At 39.7% G+C, this 20,952-nt stretch overlaps 1 protein-coding gene across 9 annotated transcripts in view; it reads left to right on the top strand.

Annotated features, from left to right (window-relative positions):
* SORCS1 (sortilin related VPS10 domain containing receptor 1) overlaps positions 1 to 20,952 on the top strand; it is a 455,635-nt gene that overhangs the window by 275,825 nt on the left and 158,858 nt on the right. For all 9 annotated transcript variants that reach the window (XM_016144037.2, XM_016144032.2, XM_016144035.2 and 6 more), the window contains exon 4: positions 7,518 to 7,676. In XM_016144037.2, coding sequence (XP_015999523.2) covers positions 7,518 to 7,676 — 159 coding nt within the window. The remainder of the gene's footprint in view (positions 1 to 7,517; positions 7,677 to 20,952) is intronic.

The following is a 20,952-nucleotide window of genomic DNA, read 5'->3' as shown; positions in this document are numbered from 1 at the left end:
TAGACTGAATTCATTTCTATGGGCTCTTCTTTTCATTCTCCTGACTTTCAACTTGATGTTTATTCAATCTAAAAACAAATATGCAACTTAGAGATTTTACCAAAAATGGTGTGTCCCTCACCTAAATTGATGTTAAAATATACTGATAGCTTCCTTTTCTTGTTCTCTCTTTATCTCCGCCTCCTTTCCTTTATCATTTCTAGTGGAATAAAGAGATTTCTTATTATTAAATGAACATCATTTCTTATAAAGTTTCCCATGAGCAAAGAAGATGAATGTCTGTTTTTCCTAATATCTCGGCTACTTCTGATAACAACTAACATTTTTAAATGATGTAACCTTTTGGCATTTATAGAGCTTTGGGGATTTAAGAGAGAAGTTACTGTGGGACTTATAATGACCATGGACGTATGTTCTGCTTGAATTTGAGTGGAGACTGTGGGATAATACTGGGATTTTTAAAGTGGCTCAGATGTTCTCAAGGTATTTGATCAGTCTCCATAGTAACTGCTATAATAAAAATGTTTCTCAAAGTTGCACATTATTCTTTTCCTCTAAAATATCATTTTTTTAAAAAACCAGGTGATACAATGCTAAGCATTAATGAATATTCTGTATTTTTTATTATCCCCTTAATTTAATGATAATCATTTCTCCAGCTAAATGAGTTAATATTTCAGATGCTAACTAGACAAGGAATCTGTTTATTAGGAAAACAGTTACATTGTAATGATTCTTACTAGTTTTCACATAAACTTTCTTGAGAACTCGCTTATGGAGAAATGTTTGTTTCTCCACCTATACTGTCATTAGGTGAGAGGTTTTTTTTTCCCGAATTCTCTCATTTTTTTTCTCACTCATACTTCTGATAAAGCATAAAAACCATTCTTCTGGAGGAATGACACCAGAAGAATAAGAAAAAGAGGGCCTGGGTCATTGTGAAAAAAATCTGAGAATGAATCATAACTGAGTATTTTGATTCTATAGATTTATATTTAAAAAAAATTATTCAAGAATATTTTACCAATTGTCTTGTTATCGAGGATCTCCATTATCTAGCTTCTAGTTCCTGATTGCTTCCCCCTTACTGTCTAGTCAATATTTTTATAAGATTTTTGTAATTCAAAGTTCCTCTTTCTCTCCCTCTCCCTCTTTCTCCCTTCCTCTCTCCCTCTCCATCCTTCCCTCCCTCCCTAAGAATTCAATTATCACATTTTAGCTATGTAGTGCTAAATGCAAACATATAGTACTAAATATACCATACTTTGTGAAGTAATGGTAGTAACATTTCTATAAAATTCAGCATTGTTTTCACACAGAGATTCGATCTGCACATTGACTTATGCAGTGTATGCCATAGATAGCTTTACCACTGATTAGCTGTGGGGCCTTAAGCAAATTACCTCATTTCTCTAAGCCTCATTTCCTCAGCTATCAAATGGACATAATAATATCTACCTGAAGTATTTTTTAAAACAATTTAGTGAGGTAATACGTTTTAAAGGTTTAGTAGAGTACCTGGTAAATAACAGATGCTAAATAAATAAAAACATTTTTAGTAATATCACTACCCTCTATGAGAAAACTGAGACTCATAAAGATGAAGTGAGCTATGAGTTCTTCAAAGTGGCATGACCGATATATGGCGGAGATGACACTCAACTCCATCTTCGAAGTCAAGCCCCATGCTGTCTCCTATGATTATAGTACATATTTATGGTTTTTCCTTCTTCTTGTTATATTACAAATGACCTTTACTAAACACATTCTCTTTTTTTTTTTTTTCTGAGAAATTTCATATGTCCACTGTAGCACTGACGAGAATCAGGTTTATAATTTGGCCAGGGCTCTTCTTGTGGAAAAATGTCTATGGTTCCCAAGCTCTCCGGTCAGCCCTGTAGATCAGCCCACACACATGGGCATACATCTCCTTGTGGCAGGCCAGTGCCATGTACAGCAATGGAAGCAGAATCTCACAGCGAAATGGTGTTTTTTATTTGAAGATTCTCTAAGTTAACTCGGGAGAGGGTTATGTTCAGTAATCCCAAGAGAAATAGGAAGACATTTTCTATAAGCTTTCTTTCTTGAATTGTCTTCCAAGGAGTGTAACTTATGTGTTGTCATTCCTGGTGAACTCTACTCCTCCTGTGTACTCTATATAGTTGGGCAAAGGGAGTGTTGAGTGAATTTTCATGAGTGTTGCATAATAATTATTAGGTAAGATCTGACAAGAATAGTAAGAGACATGTGAAACAATAAAATAGTGTACACTCCTTGGAAATTTTTTTCCTCTAAAAAATCAAAGTCTTTGGGGCCTCATTAAAGAAAAGAAAAGAAAAAGAAAAAGAAAAGGCTTAAATGTAAACTCGCAGAATAAAATACTAGCATATAGTGCCAGCATTTCCCCGCTATTTCACTGAATGAACTGTCACAAGCAGATGGTCTATTGCCCCAACATTTTCTTGGTCTCTTAGTATTGAATGACCCTACTTTGTATTAATGACCATGGACAGTGCATTAGGTGAGCTTCACTGAGTTTGGGAGGTTGGGAGTGGGATTTAGACTGACTGATTGCACTTTGAGTCCATCTTTTTATAGATTTTGTTCAAACAGTGTATACTCATTTGAACTTTTTTCCTTTTTGATCACTTTCCTCTCCTTTTCTCACAGTTCCTTGTACTTCAGTGATTTCCTTTTCATGTGCCATTCTTGGATCCTATGTAACTTTCTCTAATGCTGTCCTCTAAACAGTCACCAATTGATATGCATTCATTGCTCTCACCCTCATTTCATCTGGGACAGATAAATGTTCAGCTCACATTGGGAATAGGCAGCTTTTCACCCACAGTAGTGAACAAATTACTCACTTGCTCTGATTACATTGTTTTTAATATTGAAGCCAGAGCCATGAAAATAGCCTCTTATACTGTTTATGGATAGATTTTTGTTTGGATAAAGTGGGCAGATCACTAAAGTGCCCAATTATGGCTATTACTATTTTTCTTTGTCATTGTCATTATCATTATGAAAAGTATTTATTATGCACCTGTGATATGGGCATCTGGATTTGAGTTAAGCCTTTGGCATAGCAAAAGAGATATCTCCAATACATTACCTCTACTGACTCCAGTCCACAAAGGACAAGGAATAGACAAATTAACAAACAAATAATGAACAGTGTGTAAAGTAAATATTCTTTGGTTTATGACCAAAGATATGGTGGAAAAAAAACATATGCTTATAAATAATGAAGCTACCTCTTATTAACTCTACCCCATCTAAAAAAGTAAATGATAGAATTCCAAATATAACATACCTAGGAAAAGAATCTTCAAATCTAAATAGCAGAAATATTTCTTTAGGAGGAATGTCCCTGGTAGACAGCCTAGACAGATCAGAAAGCTGCCAACCAACCTCTTATAGAATTACATCATGTAGCCATATGTTGAATCTGGAGCAAGTCAAGGAGAATGAAAATGCATTTAATTTTTGATGACACAAAGCTGTCAGAAGGACTAATACCTCAAAAAGTGAGAAGTGACATATTTGAAATCTATAAATTGTATTTCATGTTCATTTGTCACCTCTAGGAAAAGCAAACAAAGTTTCTTCCTTCACCCAAAGTGGATGATGAATGGTTGCTTAGAGGTAGATGGTGAAAGCCTGTGTCACCATTATTGACTTTCTATAGAAAACAATTCATCTGCAGTCGCAGTCAGTGCAGCATCTGCACACCCTGCAAGGCATCAGTAAACTGGTTCTAATCACTCATGGGCTGATCCGAACAGATAATAATTGCTTTCCTGTTAAAGACAGACTCTTCCCCTTGTCTCTACTCTCCTTGCTGCCTACTAGAACAGCAGGGATTTATCTGAGAGAACTCAGATTCTCAGTGTCACAAGAGTCCACGGGCTGCCTGTGGCAGAAGGCAGGGATGAAAAGGACGTACCTAGTCACTCATTCTTTTTTTCATTTACAAAGATGTATAGACCTGCTATAGATCAAGCTTTATGCCAAGCAAACAATGACCCTTATTTTTAGAGAGCTCCCTCCAGGAATTGTGCAAAGTGCAGATTCATTTCTTTTACAAAGTCCTCCTAAAATTCTGTCATTTGGGTCAAATTCCAGAATGCATATGATTAAACACAGCAAAACACCATTTATTCAAAGTCACATGAAAAGCTATCAGTGGGAAGAAAGCCAGTGTAACTAAGAAAAAACAGTGATCATTGGACATGTTTAAGGAATGTTATTAATTTTTGAGGCATATTCACTAACTTGAAGTTATCATTTTGATATGTCCCAATCAAATACCTTCTTGAGAATATATGACTTATTTATTTGTAAGCAACATCATGTCTAAGGATTGTGTCGCATGTATTATCTACATTATTTTTTTCTCATATTGGTTAAACATTTTCTATTTATGTCTTGCTTAAATTTTTATTTACTTGTTAGCATATTTACTTTTAGTAACCCTACAAAGTGACAGAACAAACTTCAAGTAACTCGAAATAAAATTACTAACGAATTTAAATTAGAAGACTGAAATAATATTTCACTTATTTAATTATCAACAATTTATTAAATATTAACCTGCTTATGTTGAAGGTTGTGATTAATATACTGTACACAGTGGTGTGTATTAACGTGTGTGTGTGCAAGCATTTGTGCATTCATTTATCATTCAGTTGGAAATGACTATAGGCCAAAATATTAAATTAAAAAAAATCAGAATAAGAACTCAACTGATGATATGACATATAAATGTGGATAAAAGAAGTAGAAGGAAGCACATCGTTTAATTTGTTGAAGGGTCAGGGTCATGAGCAATTTATTCTTCTTTTATTTTGGATTCTACTGCTGGTCTTACAAAGTTGTTTGCGCAATAAAAAATGGCTAAACAAAAATGGATCCTAATTGACCTGTTTGTTTTAAGTGGATTGAGAGAAGAACCACTGGAAGATTTGTATAATGCAGAAACACTTATAAATCTTACAGAGTGAATTCCCTAACATCTTCCATCATTTCTAAAATATCAAATTCCCAAATAGAAGCTTTCAGGTAAGGATTGTTTAGAGAAGATGAGATTTTGGTCTACAGCTTTTCAGTACTCAGAAGTAAAGCCAAAGAAGCCACGCATTTCACTTATTCAATATTAAATATCCATATATTTGAAAATATTTGCATTATTCTAACTCCCCCTTCTCTTATCCAATATTACCTGGATGTAGAATCATCTTAGAAAGTATGATGGCTTGGAGCATAAATGAGTATCAAAAATATTTTAAATAAATGATGAATAAAATCATCTTGGTTCCAGGATATTCTGTAGGCCTAGTGTTTTTATTTTGTTGAGGTGGTCTGCCAGGAGAAGCAGGTGGTGAGCTTTGTACTCATGGCAAGAGAGGAAAATATATTCTGATTAACAGGGAAATAGAATATCAGAGGTGGAAATAATCACCTGGCCTGAGACAATAGATGCTCTTTAAAATTGAGCCTCTTCATATTATGGAAATTACTTTTGGGAGCAGTGCAAAAAAGGTTGTTACATATTATCGTTAACTGTAATCAGAGACACAAAACAATCTGATCATTTGGTGACTTATGTGTTATTTGGAAAACAACAGCTTTTATGTGCCAGTAAATATGAAATCACCTGGAAATATTCTTGTGAATTTAAGTGCCATCTGAACGTTCTCGTTTAATGCATACAATAGATTTTAATGAAGCCATGTGAGTTTGTACTTACCTGATGGCTCCCTGTCAGCCATCCAATGAAGGAACACTATGTGCTTGGTGAATGGGAGACAGAGAAAACTATAACTTTGTCAGAATGTATGGTTGGGGACAGTGGCTTCAGTGGAACATGGCGGGAGAGGCAATTAGCCTCCAATTTTTTGTGTGCTTCCCATCTTGTCCAGAGTACCGCTGACAGCTACAGCACTCGCTCACTGCACATCATATCTTTTGTCCTCCTCAAGAAGGAAAGTTTGAAAGAATAATAAGGAACCTTACATTTGTCCTGGATAGCATAAATGCAGTTTGGGCCTACTATGTCTGGTGTACGGTCCTCATGTGCCATCCATAGTGACAGGACACCGCTTTCAAAGATGACACTAACAATCCAGAGGTTTTAATATGATTGCCTCCAAATGCTTGAGAAAGCTCTGTGTGCTTGCCTGGCACGCTACCCTTCCAGGGCTTGGTTCTCTCTCTCTCTCTCTCTCTCTCTCTCTCTCTCTCTCTCTCTCTCTCTCTCTCTCTTTCTCTCGTCCTCTCTTCCCCTTTTCCTTCCCCCTGGAACTGCTGCATCCTCGACTGATAATCCTTAAATCCCGGGCTGCAGTGATTTCCCTTCATACAGCCACACATTAAGCATATCTTTCATGCTTCTCCAAACCCAACTCAGAAAGTGCCAATTAATAAGTTGATGGGAATGATGTCAGTGGGCAGCATGAAGGCCACCTGTCTGGAAGCGTTAGGTGTGCACTTTTGAGTGAGTGAAAGGAGCCTTGCAGAGAGATTCGTGGATGAGGCATCTTATCACACATTCCTAGAGTCATAAAGTGAGAGAATAAAAATCAGTTTTCAGGGCAGCTTGTCCATCTTGTTCCTGTTGTGGATCGTTCACACCACTCTGGGAAAACTTAACCATGCTAACAAGAGAGCGAAGCATCTGAAGCTGTGAAGTCTTACACACATAGAGCATGTTCACTGGTCAATAGGCTAAAGATTGAGGAGGACATCTTGCTACTCTTTCCATGGACCTGCCATTTAGATCTGTTCAAACTCTTCTGGGCATCTTCCGGTTTCACATGATGACTATGAAAATGCTTTTCATTCATTCATTCACTCTACAAATATTTATTGAAAATATAATAGATGCTGGGGAAGAATAATAAAAGAAATATCAAATATCCCTATTCTCATGGTGTTTATGTTCTGGTAGAGGGTATATAGACAATAAACAAAATAAACGAGTACATTATATAATAGGTTAGAAGGTGATAAAGTGGCCTTCATACATGAGACTTTGTTGATGTGAACAAGAAGCCTGCAATAAAGGAGAAAAACCAGCAGCCTACATCCACCTTTCCCACAACACACTGACAAGTCTTGCTCTTTTATCCCCTACAGATGAAAAGTAGACATGACAATGGAAAGGAGGGTTGAGGTTAGAAGAACAGTGGAAAATATTTTAGATTAAAGAAATAACCTTGGGAAAAAAAATTTAACAACAAGGAACCCTGTAGAGAAGAAGAAAATACAGTCTACATTGTCTCTCCCTTCTTTCCAACTTGTCCTGCCTCTTTCATTTCTAGCAAAAATCATTTCCAATGATTGGTCCAAGATAATGAGAACAACCTTGACAGAGTCAAGGTCACTGCTTGGCTAAGTGTCCTTTGCCTGCCCCTTTTGTCTCCCTCGTCAAAATTTCAGCTAATTTTTAAGTTTTGGGAATTTGTAAACTTAACTGTCCATTATGTTCTTTCCCCAACAATCCTTTGCTGCAGATTCTGTTACTCACGGATCCAGAGATTGAGAGCAGTTTATTGATCAGCTCAGATGAAGGAGCCACCTATCAAAAGTACCGGCTAAACTTCTACATCCAGAGTTTGCTTTTTCACCCCCAGCAAGAAGACTGGATTCTGGCATACAGCCAAGACCAAAAGGTAAGCATGAGTGCCTCATTTGAGACAATAGTGCATAGTTCTCCAAGTAAAAGCCTGCTGGTTAATCATCCCTGCATTTCTTCCCTGTGCTCATTCTTTGGTCTGTGCAGTAGCCTGAACTATGTGTCCGTGGGGTGATGGGCAGCAAGAAGGCTCTCAGGTCGTTTGCTTTGAGCTGTGTAAATGCCTGCGACAGTGTGCACAGGAAAAGCTAGACACTAAGAAATGCACCGTGGAGATGCAGGTCTTCACCTTGATGTTTTAGGCTGTTGAGAACCCCTGACCCCCGTGGAATCCATAACAGTGTTTTGGGTATGTGAAGAGGTAATCATTTTTCTGGATGAAGAATCAGGAAAGCTTTTCTCAAATCCTTAAGGAGAAGAATGACCCCCTAAAGGTTCAGGACACTAACTAGGAATTTGCTAAAACAGTGAGAGAAATGACCAGAGGATCAATAACAATGGGCTTAGATGTCATAATTCAAAACCAGGTTATCTTGGGACTTTTCTTCTCTTGCCGGTTGAGTTGAAGGAGAATTCCAGTTTGTTAAGAAAGTATCAAATGAAGTTATGCTATTCCATGTCTGTGTCTGTGTGTGTGATAGGTGTGTATATATTTTATGTGATACATACTATAAAATATAACATGTCCTCTATACTGTAGATACACTATAAAATACATATAGCCCCTGCTTTTAAAGAACTTACATTCCTAGGTAGAAGATAAGGCTATGAACAACAACAAAAAAAATTAAATTAAATTAAATGAAAAGTAAAAGAAACATCATATACACTGGCACACGAGAGAGCAACTCTAGCCATAAAAGCTAAAAGGATAGTAGTGATATATTGAAATGCTCTTTGTGAAATGCACAATTCAGTGAAGCCATTCTTGGAATTCTCCTTAGAGGACTTACGTGTTAGAAATTATGCATATTTAAAAAAACACTAGACTGAGGAAGATATTCTAGGGTTTAATCTGTTTGGGTTGGTGGGGATGTGTGAGGTCCTTCCTGCAGGGAGTGGAATGATATAAGTAACTTTCCAAGGCCTCTACCAATGCGAGCATTTTGTAGGAAGCAAATTAAAATTCTTAGGATGGGAATTTTATTCGTTCTGCCCTTCCTGCCAAATAAAATGCACATTAAGCCTAAAAATAGAAAAGATTTACAATTAGTATTTTTTTTTTTTTTCCTCTCGAGCAGCCTGGCTACCCTTTCAGCAGAATATACAATTTCATTCCTGGAGTTGAGCCACAGTGCATCTGGTCCAGGATGGTGCAGTTGCTAGAGGCGAGGCTGAGAAGCTCAGGACACAGAATATTAGTCATTTAATCCACTGAGTTATTGTATTTTATTTGACAGTTGGTTAATTTTCCCCATGATGCTAGAGGCACAGTGAGGGCCAGATTTACCTGGCTAAGTGAAAGCTATGCATCTTTGCAATTGTGCTAGAGGAGATGCCCCAAAGTATAACCCTTCATGTTCCAGCACTTTAAATAGTACCTCCTGTGATGACTGCAGTAATGTGAGTAATACTAGAAGAGTTAGGACCTCTGGGCCACTTACAGTGAGCAGTGCTTAGTGTTGACTTCCTTTGCTGTAAAATGTGTTGGGATATATAATTATAATTGCAGGCGCACTTCCAAAAAGATTGAAAAAACACAAATATTAAACTCCATATCCATTTCAGGTACTTTGTTTGGTGTCTTGTTGGTATAATATCACTATAGCAAGGAGCATTCAATCCGTCTGAAGAGAGAAGATTAAATACACGTGAATTCACCAATAATCTAAGCGGCCAACACATAACAGATACCAAAACAATATAGCCAGTTTGATTATTTGAAATTGGCAGCCCAAAGTTCAGGAGATGAAGATCTCATGAAATGATTTCACCTGGACCTTAATTGACATGTCATATTTCTTTTAGGGAGGCACATTTACATGAAAGGAATGTCATAAACAATAACACAGAGTTAAAAAAAAAACATGTTTACAAGATTGTAAATTTGTCTATGTGACTGAAACTGAAATTTGGTAAAGCTAACTATATACTTTTGGAACATAATCTTGATTATTTTTAACTGCTTGGTCTGCTCGTTAGGCAAAATGACTTTTTTTCTAATTAGGCAATTTCTAATTTGAAAATTCTACATCCGTGGAATGCTGTGTTCAGAGTTATAGGTTATGAAAGTTAATCTGGTAGAAATATGAGGATGAAATGTGGTAATATGAGGTCAAAAGCAAAAAGATGGGATGATGATATTACTTTTTGGTCTGAACCAAAAAGTATCTTTTGTGATCATGGACCAAATGAAGACTATCAGTTTGGAGCCAGAAGAAGCCTTAACAGTCTTTCTTCTGTATGTAGCTCGTGAACCAAAAATCTAAAAAGTTAATGAACTTTTTCAAAGAGAAAACCCACTCAACTGGTATCACATGTCAAAGATCAGTGAATGGATTAAAACCTCGGTAAAAATTCGGTAGAGTTCTCATTCCTGAGGGTAATATCTTGAGATTAGCAGATGGGCAGAAACCAGCCTTTCTGGTAATCTCTGTTTCTCCAGGAGAGAATGAAGGAGAAATCATCCTGGAAAAAAGTATGGGTAACCCGTTAGTACAAATAGGGGTCACAAAAGAACTTCTTATCTCAGGGCTTTTGAATCACAGGATGAGTTGTGGGGCATTAGCTGGGCAAGGATTGGGCTGCAGCCATCAGATGTGCCATTAGCTGACAGAGATGGCTAGGAGTCGAGTTGAGAGGGTCCCTGGCCACTCAGGTGGGTCAGTGATATGGAAATAATAGCTGGCAATCAGCCATGAATCATGTAGCCTTTAACGCTAATGAGATGCAGCTGTGAGCACCAAGGAGGACCCCATGCTGTTGTTGGCAGACCAATGACTATATTCGCCCAGGAAAAAGGAGCGTTCATTCTTTCATGTAAGTATTGCTCATCGATTTTTCTGTGACAGCTGTTATTGCTGCTGCTGCAAAACTCCCAGCTATGTATGAGCTTAGCCTCAGTGCTAGTGTTGGCTCTGCTGGATGCTGTTTTTATACCATCCTATGGCGAACACAATTTTCAGGCAAAATGTACTGTCTCTTAGAAAGTATCTTATTGAGAAAGCAATGCCTTCGGAACTCACCTGTGAACAGAGTCCTCCTTTCTTCTCTCTTGTGTGTATTGCCTTTTCAGGCACACTCTCGTTCTTTTGAATGCATAACCGCCTTCCTTTTCTCCTTATTTCCCTGTCATTACTTTTCGTTCCTTCGATGAATGAGACCTGTAAGGCCCTGAGGACAGAGTCTGGATCTCTGGCTTCTGGGATGGAGCCCATATGGGCTGTGGTGTTCTCCTGTGACCACATTTCATCTTGAATGCCTGAACACCCAGTGGAGGCTTTTTTGATGTGAGCATTTTAAGAGACTCAAAGATTTTTGCTGAGCAAGATAGAGTTTTACTGGCCATTACTTTCATAGGAAGTCAGGTTTAAAAAAAAAAAGAAAAAGGCTTTTAATCAGAGAGAAATGTGTGTGGTCAAATGCTCTCAGAATTCATAAAATCAGGGTATTTTGATATTTTAGTCTTTTTTTCTTAGGTATTCAGCGTTGAAGTGATTGCCAAGAGGTAAACCCTTTCTTGAATTGCCATGTGACTCTCCAGGCACCACTAAAATGACAGAAGGGGAAACGTTAGAAGCCTTTTTTCCTTTTGAAGTTCTAAAAGAAGTTGCCTGACTGCTTAGGAAGCCCTGTTGGGGGACTCGCACAGTGTAGAAATGGGAGCTAGTGTCCTTGGTTTCCTAAGGACACCAAGGATGTGCTTTTGGAAAACCCTGGAATTTCCAGAAAAATGAACAATACAGACAGTGTGGACATTTTGTATCAAATGGGAGGAGAGATACTGGTCATGTAAAGTCACAGCCCTTATATTTCTTACAGAAAAAAAGAAAAAAAAAGACAGTGAATCACTGTGGACACGATGAAGAATTTCACGGCGTTTAATATGGGGACACTAACATCTTACTTTTCTTTATTTCTATTTTTTTTTAAATTTCTGTAATTAAGCAGTGAGCAAACCAAACATTCTGCTCATTCTTTTGGTTTCTGTGCATTAGGAAACCAAGTAAGTAGGACAAAGGAGATTCAGTGCTTCACTTCACTGCTAGCTTCCCCCCACTTTCTTGCCTCGATACAGAAAACCACTTAGCAGCAGGCCGACTCCGCCAGATCACATCTTTATTTTAATTTGGCAATAAACTAGTACACAAACTGTGCTATAAAACATTGCCTCCAACGGCATCTCTCAGTCTGTCTTAAACACCTCACTAAACATGATGTGTTGGGAAACATTCGAAATGAGAGAAAACAAAACGCAGATGTGACAAAAAGAAAAAAAAAAAAAACAGGAGAAAAGTCCAAGAATATACTTATTCCTCAGCTTCGCCCGCCATCCTGAGCCACTGGGCTCTGGTCTCTCTGTCAGGGGTTGTCCTGGAGGACCGATTCGTGAAGGGGTGAGCCTGCAATGGCTGACAAGCACACTTCCGGGACTCAGGCGAGTGGGTGGCTTGGGAGGAGCGGCCCTCTTGCTCTGCTTGTCCAGGCTGGCAAGGCCTCTTCCAGAGCCAGCTCTGCACAAGGGCCCACCGCCTTGTCCCCACCTGCAGGTCAAACTACTTCTCTGCGGTCCTGTGCAATGTGCTTCTTCTCCCCACCCCTGTGGACATGTAAGTCCATCCAGGCCATGACCTCCTCAATTCCTACACAGACAAGCAAGACATCTAACTGAGGAGAGAGCGGCTGGGTCTGAGCTGTGGGGCTTGGCTCTTCAAATGTCGCCAGACCTTCAGGGTCTTTTTTAGAAAAATAATTCTGCTTTGTTTGAAATATGACTTTTTCTTACTTTTAAGTGTTTATAAAATGTAAAACAAAAATGATACAGGGCAAATCAACCTCATCTACTGCCTTGTATTAGTCCTCAAATCACCTTTTTTTCCCCTTCCTTTTGTCTTTCTCATCATCTTTATTTTTCTCCTGTTCCTGGGTATCTCTGTCTCCTTTATTTCAGGAGATGTGAAAATGTTCTGTGATTTAAAAAAAAAAAATATCCAAATGAGTGAATAATTCTGTGGAGGCTGTATAAAACTTTTGAGACAGTTTGGAGGGCCACCCTTCATTTTGTGGCAGTCCTGGGAAATTTACAAGTTTATATTCTCATTTATTCTGAAGCTCTATGAGGCTACAGTCCAGGTAATACCACATGGAGACTTGCATGATGCCTGATCTCCTCTGTATTCCAAAGAATCACAGTTTATGAAGAAATGAGAAATCCTGAGACATGCACGTTGGCCTCACCTTCAGTATTTTGGTAAATATGGGTAAGATACATGCACAACCAAAACATGGTTTTAAAGGGGGAAAATATGTTTTGATAAGGAGACTCTTTCCACAAATAATGAAAATGCTACATATTAACAGTAGGCATTCTCTGTATAAATGAAGGCAGACTGAGTTAAAACTATATATTGATAGACAAGGAAAATTATACTGCCAATGTTTTGATAGCATGCAGTAGAATTTTAGTAACCTGCATAAAAGTGAAAAAAATATAAAAACTACTTTTAGTTTTTTTTCCTTTTCATTGCCAGTCTTCAATTTTATTTAAACAGTTTTATACCCATTCTTTAAAAAAAAAAAAAAATAGGTCTTCTCCCCCCACCCACGTTTTTTATCTTTCCTTCCTTTTCCTGACCGGGCCCTAAGAGAGGGGCATGGCTTATCATGGCCACTTAGAGTGCTGGACATTTCCTGGGAAATAAAGATGACTTGATAAGGAAATAGATCTAAGTATTTTCCAAAATTCAGTCACAAAGGCTCTCACCCCAATGGACAATGCAGCAAGCTGTTTAAAAGCACCAGCTCTAATGTGTCAGTCCCTACCATTGGCCATTCGACCTTCAGTTATGTGTCATTTAATTTTATAGTTTCTCAACTATAAAGTGGAAGTAATAATGATAGTACCTGCCTCACAGGACTGTTCGAGGATGTTGCGATACCATACATAAAACACTTAACACAGAGCCTGGCACATAGCAAACATTGCATAGATGCTAACCAGTGTATTATTCAAAGACCTGAGAGGTAGCCAATCGGTATGGAATTGCTGGGTTTAGGCGCTAGGCTGCCTTAGCAGTTGTCCAGGGTCTTTTCAGTACCTGAAGTTCTAGGCACTTTAGTAAATGTTGAATGCCTCCTAATTAATCACTAGAAGGTACCATGGAGCCAAAATGAATGGAGCAAGGAAGAACGTGGTGTTCAGAAAATATTATTGATCATAACAATAAACCATTAGCTAGTAAAGTATTTGTCTTCACAGTAACTCTATTTATTTTTGAGTAGACCTAGCAGTCCCTTAATGTCAAAGGGCAAATTGAAATAAAAGATTAATGGATCCTTGAAATTTATCCCCCTGGGGATACTCAAATGATTTTTGCACAAGCACAAACACTTAGGATACTGATATCTACCTAATGCTATTATGTTTTCCCAGTGCACTGCATTAAGTAAAAAGGCACTCAGTTATTTACACGAAATATGTTGAGCATTATATACATGCTGGTTTGGCAGGATTTCCATGTGCTTGAAATTTCCCAATGTCAGAGCTGATTTCTAATCTCATGAATATGTAAATAATTTAAGTACCCAAGTACAAAACTGGCAATTAGAGTGGAAACAGGAGAACTTGTTAAATGTCAACCCCAATGCTTGTTTATCAAACAAATTCTCAGGCTGAAATGCCGTCATATGCAAACAAGGAAGGCCTACATTCACCTTAGGTGCCTTGTTTGTATTATTATTTTTCAGTTGCTGCCTTGAACAGTTTGATCTACCTGTTCCTAATGATTTGAGAGAAATGGGCTAAAAAACGAGGAAAAATGGACATTTTAAAACATGGTTGGGATGAGGTTTGAACAGGTACTACTATGCTATTTGGTAGCTCTTGAAGCTTAGAGATAGAGTTAAATTTTTGCTTGTGCAACTTTTTGTCTAGTTCTTTAGTTCTGGCCTATCCACCAACATTTGTCTGAATGGATGAAGATGCTTCCTTAATCCAGGCACCAGACAGGGAAGTTGAAGTGCATTTGACATCATAAGAGAGCATAAACCTCTTTCTCAAGTGAGATCAAGGGATACCCAGAAAAGACTTATCTCTAAGAGTGGACCTTTAGAAAGCTAGTAACGCTCAGATTTTCCTGTATTCTTCTTTGCCAACAGCGATTGCAACCAACCATGTAGCCAAGGAGGGAAGCGGTATGGGGAGCAGGAAGTCTTGGCCTTGTGAACAGAAACATTTTGTGAATTTAGGACCATAGGTTCCATTTTTTTTTTTTTAATTAAAAATGTTATCTTGTCAACCCCCTACTTTTAGTGTAATGGTATGTTATAAGTATAGATTACAGATGGCACACTTACTGGTCCAAGAGATCCAGAGCCCCAGCCAGGGTCTCGTAGCTGGCAAGAGGAAGAGAAACCAGAAGTCAGGTACCCACCTAAAATTGCCAGCTTCCTTATCTGAGCTATACCATTAATATAAAATGTTGTCACATGAGAAGACACAAACACATTAGTCTCCTGACTAGCTAACCTCCAGTGCCTCCCTGACTGACCTAACTACAGGTAAGATGAGAAACACCCCAGAACTAGACGAGCTGTGAACCGAAGCCACAGGGGCTTGGCTGCTACAGAAAAGGTCGTACTAAGCAGTAATCATCCTCCTAAAAGGCTAGGGACATGGCAGTCTTGTTTAAGATCTTTCCTTGCTTCTTGAATGTCTGGAAGAAAAAGACAATCACATTGGATTCTCCCTGACCCTCCTCTCTTCCTCGGGACTAAAGGCAAAAACCAGTTGCTGCAAGAGAGAGAAAACTAACGTCGACCATTGCTTTATAGCAAGCACTATGCTGGGGTTTTTACATAGATCACTCACCTTTATTCTTTATACTAAACATATCATTATGTTTGTTTAGCATTTGGGGCATCTGAGGCTTAAAGGGGTTAAGTAGCGTATCAAGTGACGGCAGAGCTAGGGGTCTAATCCAAGTTAGACTGCCTTCACACCCAGTGCACCAAAACACTGGCCTCTCTAGAAAAGCCATCGAGGTATTTTTTTTTCTTTAATTACTTTTTCATTTTTGTTTTTCTATTTTCATTTACACATCTCCTTCCTGTTCAAACTACCATGAGACCTATTCTTCCTGACATGCTGCGGTACCCATTTGCAGAGCTCAGTTTCACAGCAAAGGGAGGATTGTTGTTTGAGGACCGCACGGGAGAGGCAGGGACAGTGAAGAACCAGTGAGCAAGACGGAAATCGCCCCTGGCTGGCTCCCAAGCATCCAGCAGCCCCTTGCGATTCATCAGACCAGCTTGTGACACTTTGAGAGACACAGGCACCGTGACCCCTGCCCATCTGCTCCTCCACCCTTGCCCCAGCTCTAGTCCCAGGGGTTTGCATGTAAATTCTCCCCCTGTCCAGGCAAAATGATGGGAGCTTTCAGGAGTGACCTCTTGTGCTCTACATCTGGTCAGATATTTTAAAATTTTTATTTAGTTTTTCTGTTCAGTTTTAAAAATATTGTTCCCTTTCCTTCTTCTCACACCCAAAGGCTCCGACTAATCCAGGCACTCGTCTCCTCTCTGTCCTGTCGCAGTCCCTTTCTCACTGGTATCTTTCCTTTGTTCCATCTTCGCACCACTGATGGATCCATCTTACCGAGACACAGTTCCAAGTATGTTCCAAGTGGCAATTTTCCTCTGCTGCTTATTTCTGTCTCTCAAAACTGCTGAGCAGCTTCATCAATGCATTTAAATAATGGCTTGATTACATAAGATTTGTGGTATAGATCCTTATCTTAGCTTCTAATTATTTTATTTATCTTCTATTTACTCCGTCTATATTATAGAATCTTTTATATTCCATCTCAGAATTTTCCTTTTTTACCTCCAGAACTGGGTGCACAGGAAATGTCCACAAACGAACTGACTTATGGTCACATATTGACCCTTCTTTCCGAGCCAGGCCAGTTCCATGTGTCTGATGCCCTAATCCTGCCTCAAAGTGCCAAACCCAGCTGTGGGGCATATTCATTGACAGGTGGGGAATGTCCAGTGACAGGTTTGGTAAATTCAGCCAGGGGAGAGATTGATGGAGCCAGCGAGTGGCGTGTCGCCATTCCTGCTCAGTCTTCATGAGCGAAGCCCAAACGCTCAGCCTCGGTGCTCGTCTTCCGACCTCGTTGACACTTGGATCCTGTCTACATCGTCTTCCACGGACTGTGGTGGCATTGCATTCATCCCACCTGCTCTCAGGCTCCGTTTGTATCTTCTGTTCCCACTTCACTTTTCTTTAGGCGCTCCAGCCAAGCTGGGTCTCTTACAGTTGACAAAAGAACAGAAACACCACTGTGAGCTTTGCCGCACTTGTTACTCTGCTCAAGCTGACTTGTTTGCCTTGGATCACCCTTCCTCCACTTCTCCATACTGGGAAATTTTAACTGCTCCTAGGCCCACATCGACATCTTCGGCAGATTTCCAACTTTTCCTCTTCTACATCGGCTACCAAGGACTCTGAACAAAATAGCACATATGATTATACATTGTCTGGGATATAACCTGATAAGCTAGCTTTTTCTTTGAGTGACTTACATCTGCTGGGCGTGGGGGAGCTGGCCTTGCATGGTCACCATGGTTCTCTCACTATGTATCCCTGTACCCACAGCCAAGGACAAGATTCGTGTCAGCGCTTAGTGAAGTTTCATGAAATTATTTTAGGGACCACAGGCCTTCTCCTGTGCTGTGAAATCAGAGCATACATCTGAAGACAGTTCTGGGTTTCTCTGGGCTGATTCTCTTTCTTTCTGTCGAGAGTGGTGAAAGAAAGAGCTTGATATTTGCAATGCCTCAGGGCCGGCATTAGGAATTCATTTGAAGTCCTCAAGGTATCGTCTCTTTCTTGCTAGAAAGAATGCAGTAACAGCAGCAAGAAGTGGAGAATCATGAGGTAGATGAGAGCTTTGTGCCCAGACCATCCCCAAGGCAGTATTACGATGAGGCAAATAAAATAGAACTGGCAGGGTTTTCTGTCAGCCTTTTCAGGAAGTGTAATTTGCAGGCCTCCTGCCTCTGAAATGTTAAGGGTAGGGAAGCAAAGAGGAATGAGCAGGCAACCTTAAAAAGAGTGAACAGCAGGCAGTGTTCCACCAACATGGAAGCCTCTCGAGGAGCCTACATGTGGGGAAGACTCAGGGACCTGCCCCCTGACTGGGAAAGTCACCATGAGGAACTTCATGGTGAACCTCCTCCAGTCCCATCAACCAAAGTCTTAAAACATGTTAGCATTCTCACCTTCTATGGAACTATGCATTTGGACTGACTTCCTAGCTGCTAAGGAAAATGCCAAATGGGTACCTAACAATCTGAAAAGAGGAGTCCGCACTGATCCAACCGAGGAACATTAAGAAGACTTTTAAAGGGACAATGACAACTGCAAGCTTTCGTATCAACAGAAAGAAGTTGAGTTTCCCTTCAAAGAAAGATGGTACTCTTCTCAGGATTCAATCAAAATGTGAATGGTGGGAAGATGGAAAAGGAAAGATGGAAACCGCTGTTGTCTTCACCCCGGTTTCATCTGCTGTAGGTCAGAAATCCTGAGCAAAGCCAATGAAATTCATTCTTTCCCATGCCCAAACTCTTTGTCCTCGTGGCACCCCTCTTTTGCTCCCTTGGAGCCTGTGTCCCTCACCTAACTTGCAGCTCTGCAGGATTCCTAAGGATGATCCCAGAGACAATTGAGCAATTGGTTAACAGCTCATAACAAACTAACCTTTGCTGTCGCATCCTTTGCTATTAACTGTGGGAGATGTCACCAAAAAATGAAAAAGGAAAGAAAAACCATTTAGGACAGGAGCATGGTAGGGAGGAGTATAGACAACCCCAGAATAGCATAATGACAGAGTAGGGGTTAGCCACTGAGGCAGGAAATAGACCTTGAGCATAGCTGGGTATTGGTTTTGTGCTCATTGACTTATTGAGTTATATCTACAAAGGCAGAGAAGTGGTCTCAGATAGTTTTGAATGGTCTTAAATAAGAAAGATTTTCTGCCTTAAATCCTCCCCACTTCCTTTTTAAAATTTCTACTCCTTCAATCTTTTTTCCAATCCTTTGTACCAGTGTTAGTGAAAAAAAAAAAGATGAAACCCAAAACCCTCCAGAAACCACATTGTGTAGTCATGACAGAGTGAGTGGATGGATTTTCTCCTAAACCTGGTTCAGGTATTTTCTCATCTCCCTCATCTTTCTTTGGGCTCAACATTGCTACAAAAAAGCTACTGCTGCTGCCTCTGATGTAACAGAGAGTGAGGATAGTTCCCGGTTCTGAGTTCTGACAGTCTAAAGAAACCTTGGAGTCGGAGACACACAGGGAGGGAAATAAACCTTATTTAGGTGCTGCGAACTCTGTGAATTTTATTAAAGAACATTGACTCATTCTACATGCGAAGCCTCCTTCCACTGGTGACAGAGACAGAGTCACTGTGTAAAAAGGCTTTAATGTCTTTCCCTTCTTTGTAGAGGAGAACTTTGCTGTCAGACTCTGCAGGTTTAATTAACACATTAACTTGAATGGCTGTGAGTCATTTTCTCCTTTGCTTGGTAGAACATCCGGCTGGACAATTAACTTCTTAGGGGGGAAATATTTGAAGTAGTAGGTGCAGTATACAGAGCAGCTTTGTCTAGGGGTGAATGAATATGCAAGAACTGCTTCCTGCAAATCCTTGGGAGTTTCAAATGTACTGATAGTTACAGTTTGTTTGTTTTAGATGTAGGCCTCTAGCTGTGGATCCATGGAAGCAAAACATATTCCTCTGATAAATGACCTTTGTTCATCCATTGGGGAACCTGGGTTCTTTACTAGTAGATACATCATTGGAGGATTTGCATGGTGCAGAATTGATATTTTTTCTCATCATCATCTACTATGCGGAAGGCACTATATAAATATAGAGAGATGGGATTCCTGACATTTAAAAGGGCTGTGATCTCCATCAAAGATGTACAGAGTGATCTCAGATATTTGAGGGCGATTTTAGATTGGAAGGAATTTCTACCTCGCATTTATAGAAAACTCTTTTGAAACGCTACAAAGAAATTTAAATATCTGTGTCTTGTAGTTTGATATCACCTGTTGTTGTACCATGGTTCCTTGAAATGAGGCCACTGGGAATTCTAGTATGTAGGAGAGGGTTCCTCAAGAAGGTGGCCTTGATTTGGGGCTGAGGAGAACATTGGTATTGAGGTAGGAACGTCCTGAAGCCACCTCTGCCAGAGTGGGTAGCGCCAATGAAGACATGGCCTGAGGAATATGCCCAGGTGTCGTCGAGAAGGTGAGACTGTGAATCCACCAACCCAACACTAGAGGGTAACTTTCAAGAGAGGAAATGGAAAAAGATGTCACTGAGCTGCATAAGAATGACTTGGTTTACTGGATCATTTGGTACACCCACTGCTTGAGGGGCCTCTTGATGCTCATAAATAACAAAGCGGCTTCTTGAAAGAGGATAAAAACAAATATCATGAGACATGGCTGACTGGTCCACAGGTTTGAATCCAAGCCTAGAGGGGGTCGATTTAAAAAGACACAGAAGGGAAAAACACACACACACACACACAGATGCTGGCACCCAACAATTCCTCATGGAGATGAATCCCATGTGGGAGCAGGGATAGTAATTGCTTGGTGTAGCCATATGAGCTCTCAGAGTTTATGTATGATTTTCAGCATATACGTGAATCCAGCCTTCACAGAGAATTATTATTACTTCAAGCTGCCCTGATGCTGTTACATTTGCATAAATCTGTGTGTATAAAAATAGGTGTTAACATACATTTATGTATAGACAGGCAGAGGCACACACAATGGTGCAAACTCTATTCCCTTTAAACTCATGGAAAGCAGTGTGGTTCTGGGTTTAAAAAGAGACAGAGTAATGGGGGAGGGAGAAGCTGACACTCCCAAATCCAAACTAGGCACTTGCTGTTGCTACACCAGTCTGCATGTTACAATGCAGGTTGTTAAGGCGTGCTGGGGAGTAAGGAGCAGGACATGCGCACTCTGGTTGCCTGGGTTCTGAATTAACAGGGACGTGTCTCGTCTTCCTTCATCTTTACGAGGGAGGCTGTGTCCACTTCTCTTCTTAGCACTCTTAAAATGAAT

The sequence above is a fragment of the Rousettus aegyptiacus genome, unplaced genomic scaffold (assembly GCF_014176215.1).
Source record: "Rousettus aegyptiacus isolate mRouAeg1 unplaced genomic scaffold, mRouAeg1.p scaffold_m13_p_6, whole genome shotgun sequence".
Taxonomy (NCBI): Eukaryota; Metazoa; Chordata; class Mammalia; order Chiroptera; family Pteropodidae; genus Rousettus; species Rousettus aegyptiacus.
The sequence above is the reverse complement of the archived record's forward strand: the minus strand, read 5'-3'. Positions and strand labels throughout refer to the sequence as shown.